Genomic DNA, 25,470 nt, shown 5'->3' with positions numbered 1-25,470 from the left:
GGATCCTAAGCATGCTTCTGAGAGTCAGCACTGACCCTGAGTGGCCTGAAATGGCCTGGAAGTCCCAAACCTACCTTTAAGGGATCCCTTGCCGCTATGCCGTGCGTAACTTTTGGTTCCGTTTAACAGTTTTTGTTCGCGTTTGCAGCGCTTCCCCTCACACGAAAAACGATAAACTTTTGTTCACACTCGAGTGAACAAAACACTTCCTCTCACTGGAGCAAAGATGAATTACTTCCGATTCACACTTCCGACATTCGCTCTCCGCCAAATGCCCAACTTAGCTACGATCGGCGGCTAGGAAAAGTCCTATGCATTTCACGTAAAACCTCTGCATGCATGCGTGAATGGAGGTTTTAGCAGGGCGATCCGATTAAATGGAGCGTTTTTCACCTTTTTCTGGGTAATGATCATGAGCGTCGAGTGCCTGCACAGGGGCCCTCTGCAGTGCGTCGGCAATCGCAGCCACTATAATTCTACTAGTCGTTTTTGTCATGAAATTTTTAAATTTCGAATTTTTCTGTAAAAAATTACATGTCATAGCTAGAAGGAAGTCTTTGTCACCATCGGACTCTTCGCATCATTGCGCGTCGAATGATATGTAAAACGAGTGAGTAAAGACTGGGGAAAGGCAAGTTTTAACACAAAAGTTGATTTTGCCCCCCCCCCCCCAACCGAAAATCTCTGGCGACGCCTATGATGGCCGCAGCCAGCGCAGCGTAAGCGGGGGGGGGACACAAGGGGCGCGTGCCGCCTCATTAGATGCATGGTGCCCTATGGGCCCGAGAGGCCCTGCAGTGCCAATTAGTGGCCGCTCAGGGTCCAAGCGTGCCTCATTTCGACTGATATAAGACCCGCAGGACTCGTGAGAGCACCTCACGGAGACACGGGCTCCTGAGTCGCCACACATCACACATCTCCATAACGGCCCCACTCCGACTTCTGATAGCCCTGTGCTGGCCTCTGAGTGCTCTTGCTGACCCATTAAGCGTCAGCTCAGCTCTAATTAGGGTCCTGACCCATACCCGCATGGAACGGCTTCACACCAGTGTCTCTGAGGGCCCATAATGGCGCCTGTGAGGGCCTCACACCGGCGCCTCTGAGAGCCCAATACCACCAATCTGAGGGACTAACACCAATGTTTCTTAAGGCCCTACATCGGCGGCGACTCTGAGGGCCCCACACTGGCGCCTCTGAAGGTCTTACACAAGCGCATCTGACGGCTACCTACCTGCAACTCTGTGGGCCCCACACTGGTGACTCTGAGGGCTCCCAGGGAGTCCTCCCATGAGAGCCCTCAGGCGTCGCTGCAGCGACGCCTGAGAGTCCCATGCCGATCTATAAGGACTCCACAGGGCTCCTGAAGATAGGCCGGCAAGTGAGGGCCGGCAAGATAGGCCGGCAAGTGTGACGTCATCTTTGACCTGACCTGAAAATGACCTCAGTAAAAATTATAGACCTTATCCATTTGTACCCTGCACCGTTTACCGCTTGTCGCTATCTTGCTTTATTCTCGAGATCTCGCTGTCGCTCCCGCTCGTAATAATGGATAGGTCATAAAAATTACCTGACCTGAGGTCAACGCAGGGCGATATCCACTTTTTTTTATTTTCGCATATGAATGACAATTGATAAGGCTTTAATCGTCATCAGACAAAATTACAACTTTCAGTGGGGAAAATATCAAGGTCACTCTTCGAAAAATAGGTCAAAAGGTCACGTGATCAAAATTTTCAAAAATTGAAAATGGGAGATAGCCAAAATGTTTGTTGGCTGATTGTGAGTTGAACCATACAAAGTTTTTATCGTAGAAAACCATTAGTTTCTGAGTTATAGGCCGCCAAACATAGGGCTGCAGCGCGACCTGCTGGAATTGCCCGAGGCTATATCTCGGAAACCGTTGTTCGAAGAAAAAAATCCTTGTCACAGCTGGCTTCCCCGCCCATCACAACCCCTTACACCAGTTTTCAACGAAAAATAAAATATGAGGGTGCAAATTTAATTTTTTATTTGTCGATTTGTCGTGGAACGCCCCAAGTGTAATAGCAGCGTGTTGCTATCACCGGTGAAACAGGGCCCAGGTGGCCTACCATTTGTTTTTTTTTTAAAGAAAAAAACTATCGTATCAGGGGCGCTATGACGAAAAATAAGTGGCCTAAATCCGATGAGAAGACAGGATTTGGGGTACCCTAGGAGAAGGTTTGGCTCCGTGACCTGGTATGCCCCCCCCGCGCTGAAACCCTGGATCCGCCAGTGCGTGAAATAATGCATTAAAGATTAAAGAACCATGCAAAGTTAGCCCTTTTACTAGTTTTACTGGCAAGGGCGATAATGTTCCCCTGAATGTCCTTATTGATCAGTACGAGAATTTCTCTAGAGTTCTCGTAGATAATTTCTCTAGTTTCTGAAGAATTTTCGGGACCCATGCTCGTTTCATACTGGATGCAAATATATGCAAGGCACACATCCTCAACGCAAGACACCTTTTTCGGGACGAAAAATAGAATATCTTTGCCTAGGGTGATCGTTGGGCTGTAAAAGCTCCTAATTTATGCTCGTCTCAGCCCAAGCTACGGAACTGCTATTCCAGTTCAAAACCCATGTTAAAATGTGAACTATTTCCTTTAAAAGGGAATTTTTCTAGCACTTCTACTCTGTAGATCTGAGATCACTACCACCTTGCTGACCTTCAGGGGCGTAGGATCCTATACAGTTGGGGGGGGGGCTTCAGCCCCCCCCCCCCCCCCCAACTGGCTGGTCAGCCCCCCCAACTTGGCAGTCAGCCCCCCCAACATTGTAAAATATGGCCAAATCAAAGAAAGCTCAACTTGGCAAGGTTAAATGGTACTATTTTGGGGAGTAGAAAGCAGGCATCACACTTCTTTTTGCAACCAAGGAAAGACGCTGTAGATTAGGCTGTAGGTTGTAGGCTTTAGGTTTTAGGTGGTAGGTTTTAGGTTGTATGTAGGTTGCAGGTTTTTGGTTGTAGGTTGTATGTGAAGTTAGGCCAGGTTTGGTTAGGTTTGGTTTGGTTTGGTCCGATTAGAAAGCAGCTCTGGAGTCTGGGTACAGCGCCTCTCTGCTTTACGACTACCCAATTTTGGCCTTAAGACTAACTGGGGGCCTTGAAAATGTGCATTGCAATGGAGGGAGTAAGTTTAATTTATAAAATGACTTTCGAGTCATAAGAAAGAAAATACTAGGAAAACAAAACCAGGAAGGTACACTACACACATATAAGAAATCAACTGTGGTTTTAGCAAGCCGGAGGCCGAAGGCCCTTTGCAGAGATGAGGTCCTCTGTAGAGAGGCCCCCCTGTAAAGACTAGAGAGGAGGCCCTCTGAAGAAAGGATGCCCTCTGAAAGGGATAGACCCTCAGTAGAGAGAAGTCCTCTGTAGAGAGGAGGCCTTCTGTAGTTGAGAGACCCTGTAAAAAGAGGAGGCCCACAGTACAGCGGTGGTCTGAAAGAAAATACTAGGAAAACAAAACCAGGAAGGTACACTACACACATATAAGAAATCAAGTAACAATATCAACTTCTGGGTTTTTAAGTCGGTCGATACGTCCCCCCCCCCCCCCCAGTGAGAAATCCGTGGCGACGCACATGCATAGGTGAATTTAACTAAAACTACTAAGCCGAGTGACTTATAACGATAAAGCTTCATCTTAGAAACGACGAAGACAAAATGTCTTTTGATCTCGACATACTCGCTCCCCCTCCCCCGGTCGTCAGAATTCATCCATCAGACCCGGCATGTCGGTCGACCTGTAACCTCCCCCCCCCCCCCACCACAAAAAAAAACGTTCGCCTAGATGCTCCCTTGCCCTCTGTAGAGAGGAGGCCCCCTGTAGAGAGTAGGTCTCCCGGGATCCTCCCCCCCCCCCCCTGGCCAAATCCTAGGTACGTGCCTGCAATTGTTTCTTGCATTTTGTTGGGAGTATTCGTGTAGCTACACGCTCTACAACTTTAAAAATAAAATTATGCTTCCAATGATATGCAGAATGCGGGGGTTTTGCGAAATACTACAACAGAAATTGTTCTGTGACGGTCCTGCAGCTTTACAGATCACGATCGCCTACTTTGTCGATACCGCTATCGTGGCCCTAAAAGTAGTCGAGGTGATCCCTGAAACAGCCAAAAGGAAGCCATTAAACAGTCTACAATCTTTAGGTACACAAAAACTTGACTCTTCCGAAATGAAGCATGGGTGATTGGTGAAAAATGAGTACCTAGGTTTATCATTTAAGGAAAGTGAGGGTCCCTCTAAGGAGCCCGTTTAACAGTATGCCAAACTAGGGGATAGGAATCTAAATACTGAATCAATCAATAAATGGAATCTCTCATCAGCGTTAACCCGCGCCCCATTGGGGTCTGCCGAGCAACGCGCCCTGCTGGGAGGGGGGGGGGGCAAATTGGCCCCCTCCCCCCTAAGATCTCGAGAACCACGCAACCTAGCGACAAGCAGTAAACGGCTTTGGATAGCCCCAACAGGGAACTACCTTGTGACCCAATTTCGTTGACCTAGGTCAAACCGATGACGTCACAGGTCAGGTCAAATGTCGAATTTTCACCGTTTGCAGGCATTTCAAGAAATGCGTTGTAAAATCGAGTAAAGTGCATTTCATTGCAAGTCATCGATGGGGTATTGTTTGTCAAACACATATTTTGCTATTTAATGTCACTGATACCAGGTCAGGTCACAGAGGTCAGGTCACTGAGGGTCAAAATATGAAAATACCATGTGATGCATCTTTTATGGTCCATTTTACATGCCAAATGCGATTATGTGGGTCAGGCAGCCTTTGGGGCCAGTTTAGGTCATGTTCTGGTGAAGGTCAGGTCAAGATCACGTCAAATAAGGTGAAATGTCAAACTTGATATTTTTGCATAAAATGGGTATTGATTCGATGCAGCTCGTCACGGGGACTCTAATGGTGGTCTTTGTTTTGCGCTAGGTGGTCTAGAATTGCTAAAAATTGAGTTCAAAAATGTGACGTCATCAATTTTGAACAGTTTTTCCGCTATAATTTGGCCAAAAAAGAGGTATCGATCTTCAATTGGTAAGTAGATAGAAGAGCGCAGGGAATATCACATATATTCCGGTTAGTTCGGAAGTCAAAAAACTTTTGTTTTTTTTTTGCGTTTTCTAAAAAAAAATATTTTTTTTTGAATTTTGGGGGTCTAAATCCCACAATTTTTAAAATCCGAGATAGCAGTTTTGTAGCGCAGTCTTTTCTCTACATGACCATATAACGAACTTTGAAATTGCTTAGTAACTGTAGCTTTTGTGGGCGTTTCAAGATTTCATGTTTTTTGCTTATTTTTGCTCGAACATGACCTCAGTTTGACCTCAATAACTCCTGACCTAAGGTGACCTAAGACTTGAAATTTTGTGTGAAGGTGTCAAATTGATGCCCGGTAAGGTAGTTTTGGCAGCGCTGCGCGCCGCCGTTTTCTTGCTATTCAGGAAAAACCACAGGGGGGGGGGGCAAATTGCCCCCCAGCGGGGCGAGGGTTAAGTATAAGAGCATACATATACTGTTTAAGTGGCATCACTTTGCATTTGAAAAGAGCAGGAACATACACTGCATAAATGTGGACATGTGGTTGTAACATGTTGAGCTGGAATATACCTACGCCTTATCTTATAAGCTTGAACTTGGATCCAGGGGGAGAGATTAAGTCATATAACTCAAGTCATAGACCCGCTTTTCACCACCACGGTCCACGCTCCCCCCGGTCATTGGTCAACACCTTTTCCACTGCTGGTTTTTCCCTCCCCCCCCCCTCGGTCAGCACCTTTCGTCGCCGCCCCCACCGGCGTCCGTGGCTCAGCCCCCCAACCTATTTTGCGATCCTACACCCCTGCTGACCTTGCTACCACCCAAGCCCTATATCATTATGAGCAACCAATCACTCACAAAAGGCCTCTACACACCAAGGCCCTAAAACTCTACACCACGCTCGGCGCCTGCTCGGCGCGGTGCATTCCCATGGTTGAGCCCAAGTTGAGCCCTTTAGACTCTTTAGTGCCCTGGTTGAGCCAAGCCGCCAAGCTTCCTAGTTGTTAAGGCAACAAGAGCGTACCTTATTTTTAGCAGTTCAAAATGACAAATGCAATTTTGGTATGTCAAAACTTGTCAAAACAAACCGAAGTTTGGTGACTTTTTTCAATTAAAAAACTTTTCAAAAAAACGTAGTTAAAAACTTTTTTAAAATAAATTAGCTATTTTTCACATTTTGAGCAGTACGTACTGTACGTAGTGGATTTCCAAGTCAAAAATTGCACTACGTACAGTGTACGTACTGTACGTAGTGGTGGCGGCGCCCCTGGAGGCGAGGTCGGTAGAACACGGTAGAGCATAATCTCTCTCTCTCTCTCTCTCTCTCTCTCTCTCTCTCTCTCTCTCTCTCTCTCTCTCTCTCTCTCTCTCTCTCTCTCTGTCTCTCTGTCTCTCTGTCTCTCTGTCTCTCTGTCTCTCTGTCTCTCTGTCTCTCTGTCTCTCTGTCTGTCTCTCTGTCTCTCTGTCTCTCTGTCTCTCTGTCTCTCTGTCTCTCTGTCTCTCTGTCTCTCTGTCTCTCTGTCTCTCTGTCTCTCTGTCTCTCTGTCTCTCTGTCTCTCTGTCTCTCTGTCTCTCTGTCTCTCTGTCTCTCTGTCTCTCTGTCTCTCTGTCTGTCTCTCTGTCTCTCTGTCTCTCTGTCTCTCTGTCTCTCTGTCTCTCTGTCTCTCTGTCTCTCTGTCTCTCTGTCTCTCTGTCTGTCTCTCTGTCTCTCTGTCTCTCTGTCTCTCTGTCTCTCTGTCTCTCTGTCTCTCTGTCTCTCTGTCTCTCTGTCTCTCTGTCTCTCTGTCTCTCTGTCTCTCTGTCTCTCTGTCTCTCTGTCTCTCTGTCTCTCTGTCTCTCTGTCTCTCTGTCTCTCTGTCTCTCTGTCTCTCTGTCTCTCTGTCTCTCTGTCTCTCTGTCTCTCTGTCTCTCTGTCTCTCTGTCTCTCTGTCTCTCTGTCTCTCTGTCTCTCTGTCTCTCTGTCTCTCTGTCTCTCTGTCTCTCTGTCTCTCTGTCTCTCTGTCTCTCTGTCTCTCTGTCTCTCTGTCTCTCTGTCTCTCTGTCTCTCTGTCTCTCTGTCTCTCTGTCTCTCTGTCTCTCTGTCTCTCTGTCTCTCTGTCTCTCTGTCTCTCTGTCTCTCTGTCTCTCTGTCTCTCTGTCTCTCTGTCTCTCTGTCTCTCTGTCTCTCTGTCTCTCTGTCTCTCTGTCTCTCTGTCTCTCTGTCTCTCTGTCTCTCTGTCTCTCTGTCTCTCTGTCTCTCTGTCTCTCTGTCTCTCTGTCTCTCTGTCTCTCTGTCTCTCTCTCTCTCTGTCTCTCTCTCTCTCTCTCTCTCTCTCTCTCTCTCTCTCTCTCTCTCTCTCTCTCTCTCTCTCTCTCTCTCTCTCTCTCTCTCTCTCTCTCTCTCTCTCTCTCTCTCTCTCTCTCTCTCTCTCTCTCTCTCTCTCTCTCTCTCTCTCTCTCTCTCTGATAGGTGCAGCTCCACCGTAGCTTCTTCCGGAACCGGTAGAATACGGTTGGGTGCGGTGTGACGTAGCGTTGTCAGCGTGGCCACGGACCTTTTTGGTATGTTCTGGCGTTACCCTTTTTCCATTGAAAAAGCGTACAAAATTGAAGTTTACTTGAACCCAAATAAAACTGGCGCAATGTGTACCGCCACCTTCAGCCTCAAAACGTTCCTTGTTTCAAGCTCTATCAATATCAGTCGGCTAATCGTGCATTTCTTAAAAACTGAGGTGGTACCTGGGGGGTAGAAGCACCCAAAGTCGGGTCTCTTTAACATTGGGTTGGTGGTGAAATTCTATATGATTTGGGACTTTGCTGGCTTCCTCGTCTTACATTATATCAGTGGGTAAGCCACCTTCAAGCTATACTGATAGAGCTATCAATTCTAAAACTACTTGTGCTTGTTTCGGCATCATTCGACAAATACCCGACTGGTACCTTGGGGGTAAAAAAACTTCCGACTGGAAAATATAGAGGAAGGTGATGGGTTCAAATCTCATCGCCGATGGAGTTTTTTGCGTGTTCGGGTATTAATATGAACGAACGCGTTTACCATCGATATCTTAAGAGCCAATGATCCCTACCAAGTCCCGCGAGGTTACATCCAATAGGACTTTCCAAGACCTTTCCAAGGCGTAGGTAGGGGAGAGTGGGGAAAGCGGCCACCCGGGGCAAAGCGGCCACCCATCGTTTTAGCCCTCCACAGCTGGCGTCAGTTCCAATTTATGGTTTCCAATTATACTTCTCTTCGCGATCGAATGAGCCAGACCGGGGTTTCAGGCCCATCGCCATTGTTCTGTGAAACACGGAAAAGCATTTCTTGCCAGGTTGCCAACTATGTTTACGATTTATAAATGTTATGTTATTCCATAACCGTTTGGAATTTTTATAAGCATTCTTGTCCATGCATTTCGTGGTTATCGTACATGTCTTCTACCAATTTTAATGTTCTTTAACCCCAGTAATAGCAAAGCTGGAATATTTTTGTCTCGGACGGTATGCGCGGGGCAAAGTGGCCGGGGCAAAGTGGCCACCCCCAACTAGCCATAAATTGTTTCCATCTGGATAAAAATCATGATTTATATTCAAATGTGTTGTCATGCATTGATCTTGGCCACTTTTCGGTTGCATGCGCCGTCGCTCGGCGTCCTAACGGAAAAGACCGCTTGGCCAGCGTTGCCTCGAGTCCAACATAAGTTGTATGTCGGACTTACTTACGTGCAGTTGTGGTAGCCGTTGTGGTTCCAGTGCCTGCGCCCACGCTGTAAGTTGCTAAAATACATTCATGGTAGAAATCAACGCTGTTACAATATATCGCCCACGTTCTAAATTCCATATATCTGCGCCTGTCGTGTGTGCGCGACATCTGGTGGCACTATGCGACCCGTAGTTCTCCCCGGCGCACCTAGGTGGCACTACCTGTCCCGTGATGAGGCACGACTTGGCGCTGGCGGAGGTGGGAGATGGCGCAACTTCCCGCTAATATAATTTGCACGGTTCCATCGTGAAATGACCATTAGCGTTAAGGTTGCTAAGTGAGTCCGGGCTAAGCTATTACGTTCGGTGTATTGGCATTGGCTGGCCTCGACCCCTGACCCCTTCCTGGGCTCTTCTGAAAGACGCCAAAAAAACGCCAAAACTAGACGTCATGCCGCTGTTCAGGGCTCTAGAAGGAGCTGCTGGGACAGGGCCAGCGGGGACATGTCATTAGTAGCGACGTAATGACATGGTAGTTGACGGTGAGGTGTATGCGGGGCAAGCCAACGGACATGCCATTAGTAGCGACGTAATGGCGTGGTAGTTGACAGTGAGTGGTATGCTGGGGCAAGCCAGCGGACATGTCATTAGTAGCGACGTAATGACATGGTAGTGGACATGAGTTATGTGCTGGGGGCAGGGGCCAGCTGACATGGCATGGTAGGGACATAGTGACATGGTAGTTGACAGTGAGTTGTATGCTGGGGCAAGCCAGCGGACGTGTCATTAGTAGCGACGTAATGACATGGTAGTTGCCAGTGAGTTGTATGCTGGGGCAAGCCAGCGGACGTGTCATTAGTAGCGACGTAATGACATGGTAGTTGACAGTGAGTTGGATGTTGTGGCAAGCCAGACGACATGTCATTAGTAGCGACGTAATGACATGGTAGTTGACAGTGAGTTGTATGCTGGGGCAAGCCAGCGGACGTGTCATTAGTAGCGACGTAATGACATGGTAGTTGACAGTGAGTTGGATGCTGTGGCAAGTCAGCAGACATGTCATTAGAAGCGACGTAATGACATGGTAGTCGACAGCGAGTGGTGTGCTGGGGCAGGCCAGCGGACATACTTGACCGTCCTCCGCACCGGGGGGCGGCCGGGTGACTCATCCGGCGTGACGCCAGCTGCCCTTGGCCAAGGCCGTGACGGGCCTGTGGCCGGCGGTCGGACTGCCGTTGATCGGGGGTGTCGCCTTGCACCGGTCTGCAGCGGGCCGACTGGGGGTCAGGTCACTGCTGGCAATGTGCCACTCTGTGGATGAACGAAAGCCTGCGGCTATGCTGCATTGATGATCTAGTGGTGACATAGCATGACAGCCCAGGTACCTAAATAGGCAGGCCAGTCAGGTATGGCCATGGGTGGACAATAAGGGGGTTGAGGGTGCACGAGCACCCCCTCATGTCGCAAAGCACCCTCACAAACATGCCAGTGGGCAGGGCATTGTTCAGGGCCAAGCTACAATGCTGGTGTATGTGACCGCCCAGAGGGCCATCTGAGTATCTGAGACAGGCGGCCACATTAGCATGGGGCGAAGGGTAGGAACAGAACAAAAGTGCCAACTGCCAGTATTCAAGCAACTGGGCAGAATAAGTTGCTGACGAAAACTAGACCGCCGGTTAGAGGGGCGCCATGATTGCCTCGTGCGAAGGGCCCGCGCGTAACTAACAGGCCGGATAGCTGGTAACTCACCGGTGTTCCTTCTGGGTCGTCCCATGGTGGCGGTAGCCGCCGCTAAAAGCTATCACTCAACTCTCCGCGGGTTTCAACCGGTAAAATAAAAAAAAACAATGGCTGCGCGCACTCCGTCGCTCGGCGTCCTAACGGAAAAGGCCGCTTGGCCAGCGTTGCCTCGAGTCCAACATAAGTTGTATGTCGGACTTACTTACGTGCAGTTGTGGTAGCCGTTGTGGTTCCAGTGCCTGCGCCCACGCTGTAAGTTGCTAAAATACATTCATGGTAGAAATCAACGCTGTTACAATATATCGCCCACGTTCTAAATTCCATATATCTGCGCCTGTCGTGTGTGCGCGACATCTGGTGGCACTATGCGACCCGTAGTTCTCCCCGGCGCACCTAGGTGGCACTACCTGTCCCTTGATGAGGCACGACCTGGCGCTGGCGGAGGTGGGAGATGGCGCAACTTCCCGCTAATATAATTTGCACGGTTCCATCGTGAAATGACCATAGTCGTACATGAGGCAACTATTCTGTTTCTCATATCGGGACTTGAGAAGTCGCCGGTGGCCGCTTTGCCCCAGGATATGGGGCAAAGTGGCCAATATGCATAGGTTTAAAGTTTTGTCAATATCTCCCATATGTGAGCGCCTTTGGAAATGAAACGCAGTTGAAATAAAAGGCAACTTAATAGGGATCACATTGGTGTAGAAAGAATCTTTCCAAGTTTAAAAATCAAGCGTTGGCATCGTAAGAAGTGTTAGGGTGGCCGCTTTGCCCCACTCTCCCCTACTTAATTTAAAGATCAAGGTCAGGCTTTATGTTAAGCATGCCGCTTCAGCTTCTGTATGGTATAGCCCACGGCCAGCAATATCGGCGGCCTCTGCTCGAAATTTAGCCGAAGAGAGCGTATTGAACTAGTGTACATAGATACTCGATCAGCAGAAGTGCGATAATAAGCACGGGTCAAAGTACTTATTATCGCACTCAAAGCTGTTTTCGCAGTATCGCGCCTAACCGAGGCGAACACGATACTGCCAAAACAGCGGCTCTGCGGCCGTTATTTGCGAAGTTATTCACCAAAAACTGAACCGTACCTTGGGGCACTTGACCTGACCTCAGAGGTCACCGGTTGACCTAGGACCTTAAAATCGGATACCAATCTCTGCGTCTCGTAACGGCGCACACGCTCGTTTTTTCCGCCACGCGCTAGCTCCACCAGGGGCGAAACGGCGAGGGGGGTCGTACCCGCCCCCCCCCCCTCGGCCGGTGCGTATGTAGAAAACCAATAGGTCCGGCGAGGGTTAAGAAGACACAATTTCCACGATTTACCGAGCTACATTTGAAATGGATTATTTTAGCGATTATAAGAATAATTAATTATTAATTATAAGAAATTATTGGCCAGACGCCGAAGATGCCGAAACTCACGTAAGACCTTCAATAAAGCAAAGCCGGTAAGAAAAAACGAACTTTAGGTCACTTTGTTGGTTGTTTTGCAAGACAGTCGTGAAAACTGACGGCTGGCAATTATTGATGTCACGTGCAAAAAAAAAAACTCGAAGACGATACATGTCAAGTCAGAGAGCTGAGCATCTGCTCCCTATATATGGCCTTGGTTTGCCCTAGTGCACGTCACCAAGAAACGTCTTGTTTTAGTTGTGTGCTTTATGGATGATGCTTAATAACTTTTAGTTGACAGTTGACTATCGTAAAAAAATCCATAAACAGTGATAATAAAAAGATCCAAATAATGCTCATTGCTCATAATGACATGTATTTAAAGTATTGAGTCCAAAGTATTAAGTCCAAAGTATTAAACCGCCTTGTTTTGCATTTAAATAAGGGAACGCGTTTTCGCTTCAATATGAAAAATCATTTGGATAAATAAGCTTTATACAATTGTTTTAAGCATTCATGAGTCAATTTTCAAGCTAGAAATCTACACAGTCGAAGCACGGAATCATGCTTTTCAGTGACCGCTCACAGCAGAGTCACCTTTCGCTGGTCTCAGCATCCGACGGAGGCCTGACTCGCATTACGGACGACTCGCAGCTGATTAAGGCCAGCTCCGACGATTTCGCGCCGTTCCAAAGACGCTTCAGAGGCTACGATCCCGTATTGTCCTATCGAGAGAGCGGAGGAGCCAATTTCAAGAGTGCTCCAGGGGAGAGTGAAGAGGCGTGCGATAGGCGGCATGCGAATATTGCCAATTATCAACTGAAAACAGTGACTAGTCGTCCTTCAAAGGCCTTGGTGGGAAAGTGTTTTCCAAATACAGTATGTAAGCCGGAAAATCTTTCGAATGACAGAAAACTATCCCAATCGAAACGCACTGCAAACATAGTCTCTTTTGTCGACGAAATGGATCCTACAAGCAGAAGCGTAAGAAGAGTGTTGTCTTCAGCAGAGCCGAATAAGAATACACAGTCCCGTCAAGTATCCCAAAGTTACAGCGAAGCAAGTCGCCCCAACTCGACGATCAGTTCTCGAAGCTTTAGTACAATGAGTTATTCGTGGTCTGGGCACAGCTCACTGACCTGCACGAGCAGCGGTACGGGGGCGGCGGAGACATCCGGCCGCCAGTGCTGCACCGGCTCCGAGCCGCGGCCGGCCGCCAGCCGAGACAGCGCCCAGACACAGAGAAAGTCGCCCTGCACAGCCTCCGACCGGCCGTCGTCGCCCCAGTCCTCGGTCGATTCCTGTTCGGAGGACCTGAGTAACCTGCGCTCCGGGCGTAAGTCGGCTGCTAGTCGACTAAAAAAGGATAAAGGATGCCTCGCCGGTTTAAATAGCTATTTGTCAAACAGAAAGAAGAAAGCGCAAAAGGAGCACCGAAGAAAGGAGCGGAAGAAGCTGATTAAAATGAAACCGCATAGAGGAGACATTTTCGTCAAAATTAGGAGCTATGTAGGTAATTTTAGGGGAAGCTGCCGTTGTTCTTATACCAATCAGGCGACCATATGCAGCGTAATTACTAATCCCCTCCCCGTTGGGCTATTGGTGAATTCTGCCACCCGTTGGGGAGGGGCCGTTACAACTATCCTACAATCTCGAAAAGTTACCGACCGATTTTCAAAATTCAAACGGCTTTCAATAGCCCCGCGGGTAACTACCATGGGACGGAATTTCATTGACCTAGGTACAACGGATGACGTTACAGGTCAGGTCAGAGGTCGCATTTTTCACTTTGAGTACAGGCCTTTTAATTAAAAACAGGCCTTTTAACCCGCGCCCGGCTGGGGGTCCTGGATTTCCACGCCCTGCTGGGGGGGGGGGGGGTGTTTGAACACATCCCCCTTGTAACTCGGCTCCTGGGCCACGTTGCGATACGCGGAAGGCGGCGTTCGAAAGAGCGTAAAAAATAATGAGGAAATCACTTCGGTCAATTTTTTGGTCAGGTCAAAGGTCAGGTCACCAGAGGTCATTGAAGGCAAAAATTCTCCGATTTCCAGGTCGAATATCGAAAATTTCCAAGAAGCCAACGCATAACTCGGGAACCAATAGAGCTACAGCGCCGCGGAAAAGCGCATTCGATAGCCCTATTAACGCCCTTTCTGAGTAATTCCCTCAGATTTGACCTAACGTCAACGGTTTTGCCTGCAGGGGGCAAAAACTGCAAAAATAACCGATTTTTTCGGAAACAGTTTTTCGGCAATAACTTTTGACCCAAGCCTTGTACGAGCTTACTTTTACCGGCATCGTGTTCCTCTCGTCAAGACGCATCGAATGAACTATAACTTGACCTTAAAAGGTCAACTTGAAAATTTGACCTCAAGTCAAGGTCATGACCTGACCGGAAAGGGTCATGTTGCATATCAGTCGATCCGTATCGTCGAGCTGAACACATCTAAGGCGTTTTCATCGCTCTAGCATGCCTCAATCAAAAGTTATTTGCAAAAAAACTGTTAGATACCATTCGTGACCGAAGATGACCTCAGGGCATAAACAAGGGTCAGGGACACCAGTTTCATGTTCAGTGTGTCTAAACCACTTGTAATTCTGTGTTTGGGAGTGTTTATAATGTCTTTCGTCCAAAAGAGGCGCATTTCAATTTTCTCCCATTGACTTATAATGGGGAGGTCGCAAAATTGACCTGACCTTAGGTCATCGATATCAAAATTCTGAGATATACATTTTATACATGCTGTTGCTCTTAGCAATCGCTGAAAGTTTCAAAGCGATCGGTCACTCGGTGTAGCTATGACAGACATTGAAACTTTTTATGAGGTGAGGTCACTTCAAGTGACCTGGTGACCTGACCTTGAATGACCTTGGTCTGAAATTTTAACAACATGTGTAGAATTGATGTATGATAAGGTGTACCAAAAACGGCCTCCGCGCCGCCGTTTTTGAGATATTCGCGAAAAACCACAAGGGGGGTGTTCAACCCCCCCCCCCCCAGCAGGGCGCGGGTTTATTTAATTTTCGCAAATAACTCGCGTAAAAAGCGCCCGATTGCGACGAAACTCTTACTACCCTCGAGTCATTCCATTTTACACCTACCTTGTAAATTTCATGACCCTGACTCAAATGACCTTTGACCTGTGAACTATTTCTTGAGGCCATGTTTGGCCAGAATCGCGATTCTGCGTATGTCGGCTCGCATTAGCCGCGAGTTTGCAGCCGTTTCAAGCGTTCAAACGTGATATGAGGTTGCCCCCATGCATTAGGGTGGGTGTCAAGGTCGCCTTAAGGTCAGGTCAGGTCATTGACTTTTGATGACCTCGGTTCACTTTTTCGAGTTAACATGTTTCTAGGCTAGTTTTTGGAGCTGAATTCGAATTTAGTAACCTTTGAACATATACGCAGTAGTTTTGGTGCTTGTAAAACATGTTAGGAAGCTGGAGCGTTCCACGACAGATCAACAAAGCCATAACACCATGCCTCTCAGATTTTGATGAAATTGCGTTTAGGGGGTTATCTGTGCCGGAGAATCATAATCGCCGATTTTCAGCGTTGTGCTACTAATGGTTTACGAGTTACAGCCAGAGGCATTTTTCAAAATGCCCTGAGAAACCCTCTTTTTAACTCGTATTATTAACCCTCGCCGGCACAGGGTGATGCAACCCCCCTAAGGTTTTTCGCGAATAACTCGCGTAAAAAGCCGCCGATCGCAACGAAACTTTCAGTACCCTCGCATTAATCGATTTTATACCTTCCCTTAAAACTTCATGATCCTGGCTCAAATGACCTTTGACCTGTGACCTACTTTCCGAGACCATGTTTGGCCGGAATCGCGATTCGGCGTATGTCGGCTCGCATTAGCCGCGCGTTTGCAAGCTTTTCGTGGTTTCAAGCGTTCAGACATGTGATTTGATGTTGCTCCCAATCCCATGCATTAGGATGGATGCCAAGGTCACCTGAAGGTCAGGTCAGGTCATTGTCTTTTGGTGACCTCTGTTCACTTTTGCGAGTTTTAAATGTTTGTAGGCTAGTTTTTGGAGCTGAATTCAAATTTAGCAACCATTTGAACATTTATGAAGTAGTTTTGGTGCCTTCGTAACATGTTACGAAGCTGTCAGAGGCGGTTGACACGTAGGTAATACGAATACTACGAATACCCGACTAGACCCCTACTAATTGAACTGACCTGACCTGACCCGACCTGGTTTAATTACCTAAGGACATCATCTGTGATCAAAACTAACACGATATTCGTGATCAGCACCACGAAAAACCCCATAGCAGCCAGAGCCACACGTTATGCGACTTTCTAACAGTTTCCGATTTTCCCGACTTTTGGGTCGTTGATTTGACCTGGAAGGTCAATCAGAGGCGCGGGAACTACTTTCAGTCTGGGGGGAGGCACATCATAATAGAGATTAACCTAGGATACCCAGATCTAGTTTTCTCATCGGTTTTAGGCCACTCATTTTTCATCCCTTTGCTTTTTCAACAAAAAGAAAACATTTGCAAAAAAGTGCGGTATTCCGTCTCAAAGCAAAAAGTTGCCACGGCCCCAGATTTGTTTGGGCAAGTTGCCCCCACTGTTCCCCCGGTTCCGGGCAAGTTGCACCCGACTCGGGGGCAAGTTGCCCCCGAGTCAATCAATTTTACACCTCCACTAAAATCGTATGACCAGTGACCCAAATGACCTTTACCTGTGACCTATTTCTCGAGACCATGTTTTGCCGCAATCGCGATTCGGCGTATGTCGGCTCGCATTAGCCGCGCGTTTGCAGTCTTTTTGCGGTTTCAAGCGTTCAAACATGTGATATGATGTTGCCCCATGCTCTATGGTGGGTATCAAGGTCAGGTCAGGTCATTGACCTTTGATGACCTCGGCTCGGGTCATTTTTTTCGAGCATTACGTTTTTCTAGGCTAATTTTCAAATGAATGTAAATTCGAAATCAGCACCAAAAGTATCTTGGAAACATGTAGGAGAGACCCGGTAGGTATGGGCCGGTTTTGTGAAAGGGCAATTTTCTTCGTGGGCAGTGGCTAGACCCGGTTTTTCACTATGTGTACGTGAAATTGTCCTTCGCCTGCAACGTGTGCCTGATATTAGGCATCTGGGGTCAACTATTTTGTCTCGAGATAACTTTCAACAAATCATGTGCTTTTTCGATCCATCAAAATACACCGGGAGGTATGGGCCATGGCCCGGGAGGTATGGGCCGGTGCCATGTTTCATATTCTTTTCTCGACAATGAGAATAATACTCGTAGCTCGTATCTACCTTGATCTCTCTTAGAGCCCAGGAACCGCATAAGCGGCCAACAGATTACTTCATGGAGGTCACTTAGGCCCATATGTGTTTTGGTGAACTCAATCATGCACCATAAAATAAGATCAATAATATTTTTATGTTCGAATGAAAACTTGAAGTTAATTTTTCGACCTTGCGCGACAAAAATAAAACTTATTGACGGGAACATTCAATGAAAGCACCTTTCTTATTTATTTAGCATCAACGGGGTGGGTGGCCTGAACCTCCCGGTTAGGACGTCAGAATGTGCGTAGCATCTCAGCTTATAATCTTGCAAGAAAGCTTCAAATTGTCTATCCAGTCATAATTTTCATGCTTTAAACTTTATGTAAGCAATGGTCTGACATCATAAAACGAGCCTGGTCCAAATGTATCACGAATGGTCTGTATGTACCGTATTTTACTCGAAGAAGGGCAAAAAGGCTTAATCACCGCTCATTGCCAAAGAAGACTGAGGAAGATTTTGAAGATCACGTGGGTTGTATAACGGAATGGCTGCTACCAGTTGACGCCGTCAAATGTGTAAAAATACGCAACACTTCTTCAAAACTGCGATGGCCCATACCTCCAGGGGGCCCATACCTCCCGGGTCTCCCCTAAAACTCGAAAACGTGAACCAAGGTCATCAAAGGTCAATGACCTTGACCTTACCTTCACGTGACCTTGACACCCACCATTAGGCCAATTATCCACATAAAAATCGGTAGCCGTTCATGAGCGCCACATAGGTGCAATGTAGATTGTAGAATGTAGATGGACGTAGCTGACATGTTATCGGCTGATTGAAAAATGGACATAAGGCAACAGGTTAGATACGAGTTAACCCCGCCTCAAACACCAAGGTATCCAGCCGGCCGGGCCCGGCTCGCCATCTGTCAGCCATTCCCCCGCGAGTCCGACCGGGGCGAGGCCGCCCGAGGCGTTGTCCCATGACATCGCACGGGCAGTGACGTGATGATGACGGCCGACTTCGTGGTTTGTATCGAAGCGTTTAGGAGTCCGACGCTCAACCATCTACATGCCTGCTTGGTATTGCGCCGGCAATCTCGTCGTAGCTATCGTATGCTGCCTTTTTCGGAATCCAATGGTTAATTGGTTGCAAATTGCGCTGGAACTGTCGCAAGCCTCATCCCTGAATGTGTGATTAACGTTAAACATTTAATATGGCTAGATAAGCAGTGCACTACATCATTGACATTTTGATCATTGACGAAAGTTTTAAATCAACAGTCATTGTTTACGCACAGTGCCGATCAATTTTGCACATCGAGTAACCATTTTGTGAAATGTCGACGCATTATGACAATCTGACAGTGTTTTGCCTATGACGAACATTGTCTCAATGACAAAGAGTTATGCAGAATGGTTGAATGGAGTCCAGCCTGTTTTGCCGACCGTCAAACAGTGATGCACATCGCCGATGGGTTATTCTGAATGACGCTTGTTGAAACTGATGCCGAAATGGTTATGACGATTGGCCATCGAACAACGCAAAAAGGTGTACTACTAAACGCTCGTACTAAGGCTCCTTTTGGAAGCTTGCCGCGCCCTCAGCGCGCCACTTTAGAAACGCTGCTTGTGGGAAAATGATGGCATCCACCACAACTCAGTTATTAATGGTGTGAAGTGCTTTAGCGAGGAACATAGCGAGAATAGATACGTGAAGAATCATTGACCTTTTCCTCGAAAATGTAAAAACAATGCCAAAAGTTATATTGAATGCGGTGAGCTTTCGGCTACAAGCCTTCGTCAAACCAACAAAATGCATTTTGTTGGTTTGACGAAGGCTTGTAGCGGAAAGCTCACCGCATTCAATATAACTTTTGGCATTGTTTTGACATTTTCGAGGAAAAGGTCAATGATTCTTCACAACTCAATTATAATCAGAGGTACAGTTTGGCTCCCACATACTTTGACAAGAGTTTATTCACCCACATGTCCATCAGTGTGCCCTGTCGATGCCCAGACCAGTGTCTGCCCCCCTGAGGCCCGTGTGCGCACTGTTCCCAGGTCCGTAACCTAGTGTGGGGCCTCCCGCTGGGCGACCCGACGGCGGCCAGCCACCTGGGCACCTCGGGCACCTACCGGGCGTTCGGCACCGGCCCGCAGTCCATGGCCGACGCCATGAGCGCCAGCGGCCGCACCACCACCCCGCCCCCGAACGGTCCAGGTCAGTGGGCAAATCTGCCCTCCAACAACGGTCCAGCTCAGTAGCTCCTCCGGTAACCTGCTCTACATATAGATGCAACTGTTTGCACCATGTTTAGGGTGTGTCACTAATCGCAATGCAAGGTGCTCCATCGATTTTATTGTGCTCCACTCATGTGCAAAGGGCGTGGCATTGTTAATTTCCCACAAATGTTAACCCCCAGGCGGCGCCGAGCGAGAGAAGTTTACCCTATCTCACAACATAGGCGACCCTAGCGCCACTAGCGGCTGTTTGCGAAACTAACAGGCCGCTGACTGTATGGGCTTATCCCTGCTCTCTGTAAGCGCGTCTACTGTTGGACGTCAAACCCCTTGAGACCCCACTTTTTTGCGATAATTTTTAAATGCGTCAACTCTCGTGTACAATATTCTGGCAATGTGTGTTTCAGAGCCTGCCGAAACTTTTATTACAAAGGTATTTTGACGCCAAACGATTATGAAAGGTGCTTCTCATTCACTCGTAATGTTAAATTTCACGGAACGAATCTGTTGTTTGGGTAGAGGCTACGCGCTCATGGGGCGGAGCCACGTAATGACGTCAGCGCTAAGCTCCGCCCTACCCCTCCGGCGCTCCTTGCCCGGCGACCGGTCACTCGCGTCTCTCGCTCCATTCAGGCTTGATGGTGGGCGGTAGCTGGTAGCGGTAGCGGGCGCTGGTAGATGACATTAAGAGCAGGTGGCGCTGGTGGCGAGGCTCGAGTGTGGCCGAGCGCAAGCCTCTGCCCGGGCCTGAATTGACCTTGGCATTACGAGTGAATGAGAAGTACCTTTCATAATCGTTTGGCGTCAAAATACCTTAGTAATAAAAGTTTCGGCAGGTTCTGAAACACACATTGGCAGAATCTTGTAAACGAGAGTTGTCGCATTTAAAAATTATCGCAAAAAAGTGGGGTCTCAAGGGGTTTGACGTCCATAGTAGGGACAAATAATAGTATGGGCAGATTGCAGAGATTGCAAGCTAATGACGAATACCTATAATTAATACAATGTATTGTCACAGGGGCCCAGGAACATTTTTCAAGCTGGGGTGCAAGCCCATAATACCTGACATGACGCATATGAAATACACCTTTTTGCAATTGAATTCAACCATTGGCCATGACTGTTTGAGGGGCCATTTCGGCAATCGGCATTGTGCACAGCTATTCCGGCGTTGCGTGTTTTACTAGTGTTTTACGTGTTTTACTAGTAGTTCAGCCATTCGACAAAACAGATTGAACACTGAAATGAACGATCTGCAAAACAGTTTGATACTTCGCCATGACTTCGGCAATGAGCAAAACACCCCGGCATTTGGTGATATCACTTCAGCAATGTTTAAAACAGAATAAATGGATGTATTGGCTAGTTTTTCAAATGGACTTAACATGCATCGTACATTCACCACTTGGGCATGAATATTATGCGCAAAAATGAGGGTATTATGTATACAGTCGTTTTGGCCGGCACCAACATATGTAAATGAAGCATTACGGGAAGTGGCAACCGCACATTAAGCAGCACGACTTAAGCACTTCGCATTTATTCTCCCTGTCTCCCTCCCTCTCTCTCTCTCTCTCTCTCTCCCTCTCTCCCTCTCTCTCTTCCTCTCCCTCCCTCCCTCCCTCCCTCCCTCCCCCCCCCCCCTCTCTCTCTCTCTCTCTCTCTCTCTCTCTCTCTCTCTCTCTCTCTCTCTCTTCCCTTCAGTTGTGGCATAACAAACATGAAATCAACATCTCGTCATGGGCCTCCCGGACCTCTCTGATGAGGACATGGTTACGCCAGTTCATGAGGCCCATCCCATTGCGCGCCGCCATGGCTCTGTCGTCGACAAGGTCTTGAATTAGCGCGATACGCTGTTTGGCACAGGATTTCAGGACAGAAAAACAGTTTTCGATGGGGTTAAGGAATGGTGAGTATGGCGGGAGGAATTTTATGGGATGCCTGGGGGATGCCGCCTGCAAATCCCGATGACACGGAGCGTTATCCATGATAATGGTCGCTCGCTCATCGTGGAGGACCGTGGACAGCGTCATAAGGAACATTCCTGTAATTTTCCACGGCTGTAATTTTCCACAGCCTAGCCGCCCCGCAGCCGTGGCTGCACAGCCACAGCCGCCCACAGCCGTGGCAAACTGTGGGCAGCCAGCCGTCAGCCGGCCGTGGATACTTTCAATGAAATGCAACCAAATAGTATATAATAAGTTGTTTTTAGTTGAAACATATAGCCAAAAGCACATTGCAATGGGCTATAGATTCTCAAGCTCATGAAGCATCATAGATTCAGTGGTTGCGTATCTGGCTTCAGGCCTTCGGCCTGATGCGCAACGCATGCCTACACAAGCCCTTGCAAGGGGTTAAGATGGGTAGGTAGGCACCTACATCAACAGAAAACATAAACAGCGAACCAGAATACAAGCACTAGCAGTGTTAGACATCTAATGCCAAATCCTGAAGCATGGTTGTGGGACAGAACAACAGACCCTGATGCTTTTCATTATCAATGTTATGGAAAATGAGACTGAAGTTGATGGACTGTCAAACCGTGATTGTCTAGTCAAAACCCTTGCTTCTTTCTTACCTTGCATATTTTCTGGGGTGTGATATGCCAGGCTTGAAGCAGCCTTCTGAGCAAGTGTCAAACTAATTTGATATGCAAGGCATCAAAACACTAGTGAGCATCCAAGAAAGAAAAAACATTCATCTATTTTGATTTTTCCAATTTGATTTCCATTTTTCTTCAATCTTTGCTTAAATCACCAAGGCCGTGCGAGCCACAATTGCATCTTTCAATCTAAAATTTTAATTGAGTTTTTAATGACGTCAATAGCAAAGAAGTGGCAGTATTTTTTTTTTTTTAACTACATATATGTACACATTGATAGGAAACAAATCATCGTTAAAGTAAAACGGTCGGACTTACTGTTTGCGTTGCTGGATGATGTCGGGCCGGTTCCTGTTCACGGGAATGTCGTGCACTAGCTTGACCGAAATCAACATGCCAGAGAGTGCTCTTGCGATTGTTGATTCGGTGACCAGAGGCTTGTGAGGCCACGTCCCACGCATGAGTCGGTTCATTTCTCGAAGGGTGATAGTCGGCATTTCTTCCACCAGCAGCATACAGAAATCGCGCATTTCTGAGTCCATCTTACTGGGTCTTCCACCCGCGGGCGGGGGGCCGCTCCAATGGCGCCCGTTGTTTGGTATCGCCTAATTACCGAGTAGGCCGTCCCGCGTCGAATCCCGAGCTGGGTGGCACACGCTAAGTAATCGACGCCGTCACGAAAAGCGTCAACGAGCCGCTGACGATCTTCAACGGATACCCGATGGTACTGACGCCGTGGCATTATCACGATCAGGGCTGATGTAACAATGAGAACGGAACACGGCTGACCTCTCCGAGGTCAACTTCGGGGCGGGAAACCATAGGCAGCGTTAGCGAGACTGCGCACTGAGTTTTTTGTTCAGACAAATAAATACCTACCATACTGCTTGACAACAATGAGTTGATATTGCACATATGACAGAAAGTGCAGTTTACGGGAGCTAATTGAAATGACGCGGTAAATAGCTTGACTTTGCATCCCCACAGGTACGCGTACTGTAACCGCCTATCGACTCTTTCACTATCGATTTAGCTGGATAAGTACTGAGTAGTTTTAATCCATCATGAAGACAACAAAACAAAATATAGCTTACGTTTCATCTAGGAATTGTAAAAATGTTTTGTTTTAATTTAGTTGTAGTGTGCAAGACAATGTAAGTACCTACATAAGCAGCATAGGTAGACCAATACGACATCTGTTGACAGCTTCTTTAACCCGCGCCCTGGTGGGGTCTGTTTATAACGCGACCTGGTGGGGGGGGGGCTATTTTTTGCCCCCCCCCCCCTCGTATCTCCGAAACTACTGGACGGATCCGCAAAATTCAAACGGCGTTCGAAAGGTCTGTCAAATTTGTCGAAGGAAACCAAATTTCATTGACCTCGGGGTCACCGATGACGTCACAGGTCAGGTCAAAGATGAAATGTTTCACCGTTCACGGGTCTTCTAGGGAATGCGCTATAACACCGAGGAAAACGCATTTTGTCGAGAATCAGCTGTAGGGCGTCAGTTGCCTAGTAGATATGTTGCTATTAGAGGTCACTGGCAATACCAGGTCAGGTCACAGGTCTGGTCAACAAGGGTCACAGGTCAGGTCACATGAGCCCAACTTTATTAAGGTTTTGTGATACATGTTTTATGGCCAATTTTTCATTTCCAACTCAATGGTGTTGGTTATAAGACTATCAGGTACGGCTTAGGTCACTTTCTGGTGAAGTTCAGGTCAAGGTCAGATTAACCCTCGCCCTGGCAGGGCATTTTTCATAACACGGCCTGGCAGGGGGGGTCGATGCGACCCCCCCACGCGATTGGCTCCTATGGCACCTAGAAACACCAAATTTGGTAGGTAGGTGGGCCCCCCGGATTTCTCGCCCCTGTGCAAATTTGGTTGCTCTAGGTCAATATTTAGGGGGGTTTTGGGGGGTATAAATGTAAAAATTTCGCTCAAAACAGGTCAAAAGTTTTTCTCTTATAACTTTTGATCTAATTAAGATAGAGCAAAAAGAAAAGCACCAGTGAACTCAGCACGTCAAGGCGCGTCGAATGATATACTTTTTAGCTTGCTTAAGTGTACTTAAAGTTTTTCTTAAATTTTAAGTAAACTTGAAATTATAAATTAAGTTCAAGTTAACCAAATTGCATCATATCGCATACCATTCGATTCGGCTGATCACCAGGAACACAATGCTACCATTTTTTAAGCTCTAGCGTCATTATGTGCCAAGTTATTGGCAAAAACGTCATTTGACCTCAGTTGACCTCATTTGACCTGACCCATGGATAAGTACACCAAACAACGAAGCACCAAGTGACCTGCTGTTAATTACCATGGATTCAAAGCACAAAAGTGATGGAAAGAAGTAGATATCTCCAGTATTTTCGGAATTTAGTATTTTCCCATAGGCTTAACATTACGACGTAATGACCTCTAACTGACCTCAGGTCAGTGACCTCAAAAAACCCGAACTATATGTTATACAAATCGGTGAACTTAGCACATCCTGAAAGTTTGAAGGAAATCAGTCCAAAACTGTGAGTTGGACAGGTGCAAAAAGAAAATTGAAATTTGACCATGACCTTGTACCGATTTTTCTGACCTGGTGACCTGACCCAAGGTCACCCGGACCTGAAATTTTCAGTTCATATGTAAAAAGGTTGCCCCATAGGCTGTGCCAAATTTGGCGGCGCTGCGCGCCGCCGTTTTTACGCTATCTTCGAAAAACCTTAGGGGGGGTCGCATCGACCCCCCCTGCCAGGGCGAGGGTGAAGGTCAGGCCAAAAAAGGTCAAATTTTAAAGTTGATAGTTTTGCATAAAATGGGTATTGATTCGATGCAGCTCGTCACGGGGAGTCTAATGGTGGTTTTTGTTTTGCGCTACGGGGTCTAGAATTGCAAAAAATTGAGTTTGAAAATTTGACGTCATCAATTTTGAACAGTTTTTTCGCTATAACTTCGCCAAAAAAAGAGGTATCAATCTCAAATTTGGTATGTGGATGGACGGCGGTAAGGACTATCACATATATTCCGGTTTTTGCGAAATTCAAAAAACTTCTTGGATTTTTCGATTATTTTATCCAAAAAATTTATTTTTTTATTTTTGGGGGTCAAAATCCAAAAATTTCAAAAATCCGAGATAGCAGTTGTGTAGCCCTGTCCCATCTACAGCTTTTATGTCCTTATCATTTTTCTGTATTTGCAAAGCTATAGGCCTGACAGCTCTTCCCGCGAAACCCTTTTTTGGGTCGAAAACGGCAGAACATGACGTCACTCTGACGTCATTTCCGGCCAACCTATCATAGCCTTTGGAAAAATGTTTGGTCACAATGTGTAAAATTGATGTCCGGGAGGGTACTGAAAGTTTGGTGACGATCGGCGCAGCGGTTCTGGAGATATATCGAAAAGTCTGGAGGGGGGGCAAAAAATAGCCCCCCCCCCACCAGGTCGCGGGCTAACTTTGACTTGTGCAACTGTGGTGCAACCATTCAAAT

General features: G+C 47.3%; 1 protein-coding gene across 4 annotated transcripts in view; it reads left to right on the top strand.

Moving 5' to 3' along the window:
• Positions 1-25,470, top strand: part of LOC122389206 (endoplasmic reticulum aminopeptidase 1-like) — a 415,829-nt gene that overhangs the window by 42,042 nt on the left and 348,317 nt on the right. For 2 of the 4 annotated variants that reach the window (XM_043380990.1, XM_043380988.1), the window contains exon 2: positions 19,202-19,361. In XM_043380990.1, coding sequence (XP_043236925.1) covers positions 19,304-19,361 — 58 coding nt within the window. In that variant the 5' untranslated portion in view covers positions 19,202-19,303. Of the gene's footprint in view, positions 1-12,063; positions 13,393-19,201; positions 19,362-25,470 lie in introns of those variants that run through there. The other 2 variants (XM_043380986.1, XM_043380989.1) reach the window with 2 other exon arrangements.

Source organism: Amphibalanus amphitrite, unplaced genomic scaffold, assembly GCF_019059575.1.
Source record: "Amphibalanus amphitrite isolate SeventyFive unplaced genomic scaffold, NRLGWU_Aamphi_draft 000348F_arrow, whole genome shotgun sequence".
Lineage (NCBI taxonomy): Eukaryota > Metazoa > Arthropoda > Thecostraca > Balanomorpha > Balanidae > Amphibalanus > Amphibalanus amphitrite.
This window is presented reverse-complemented; position numbering and strand designations above follow the sequence as displayed.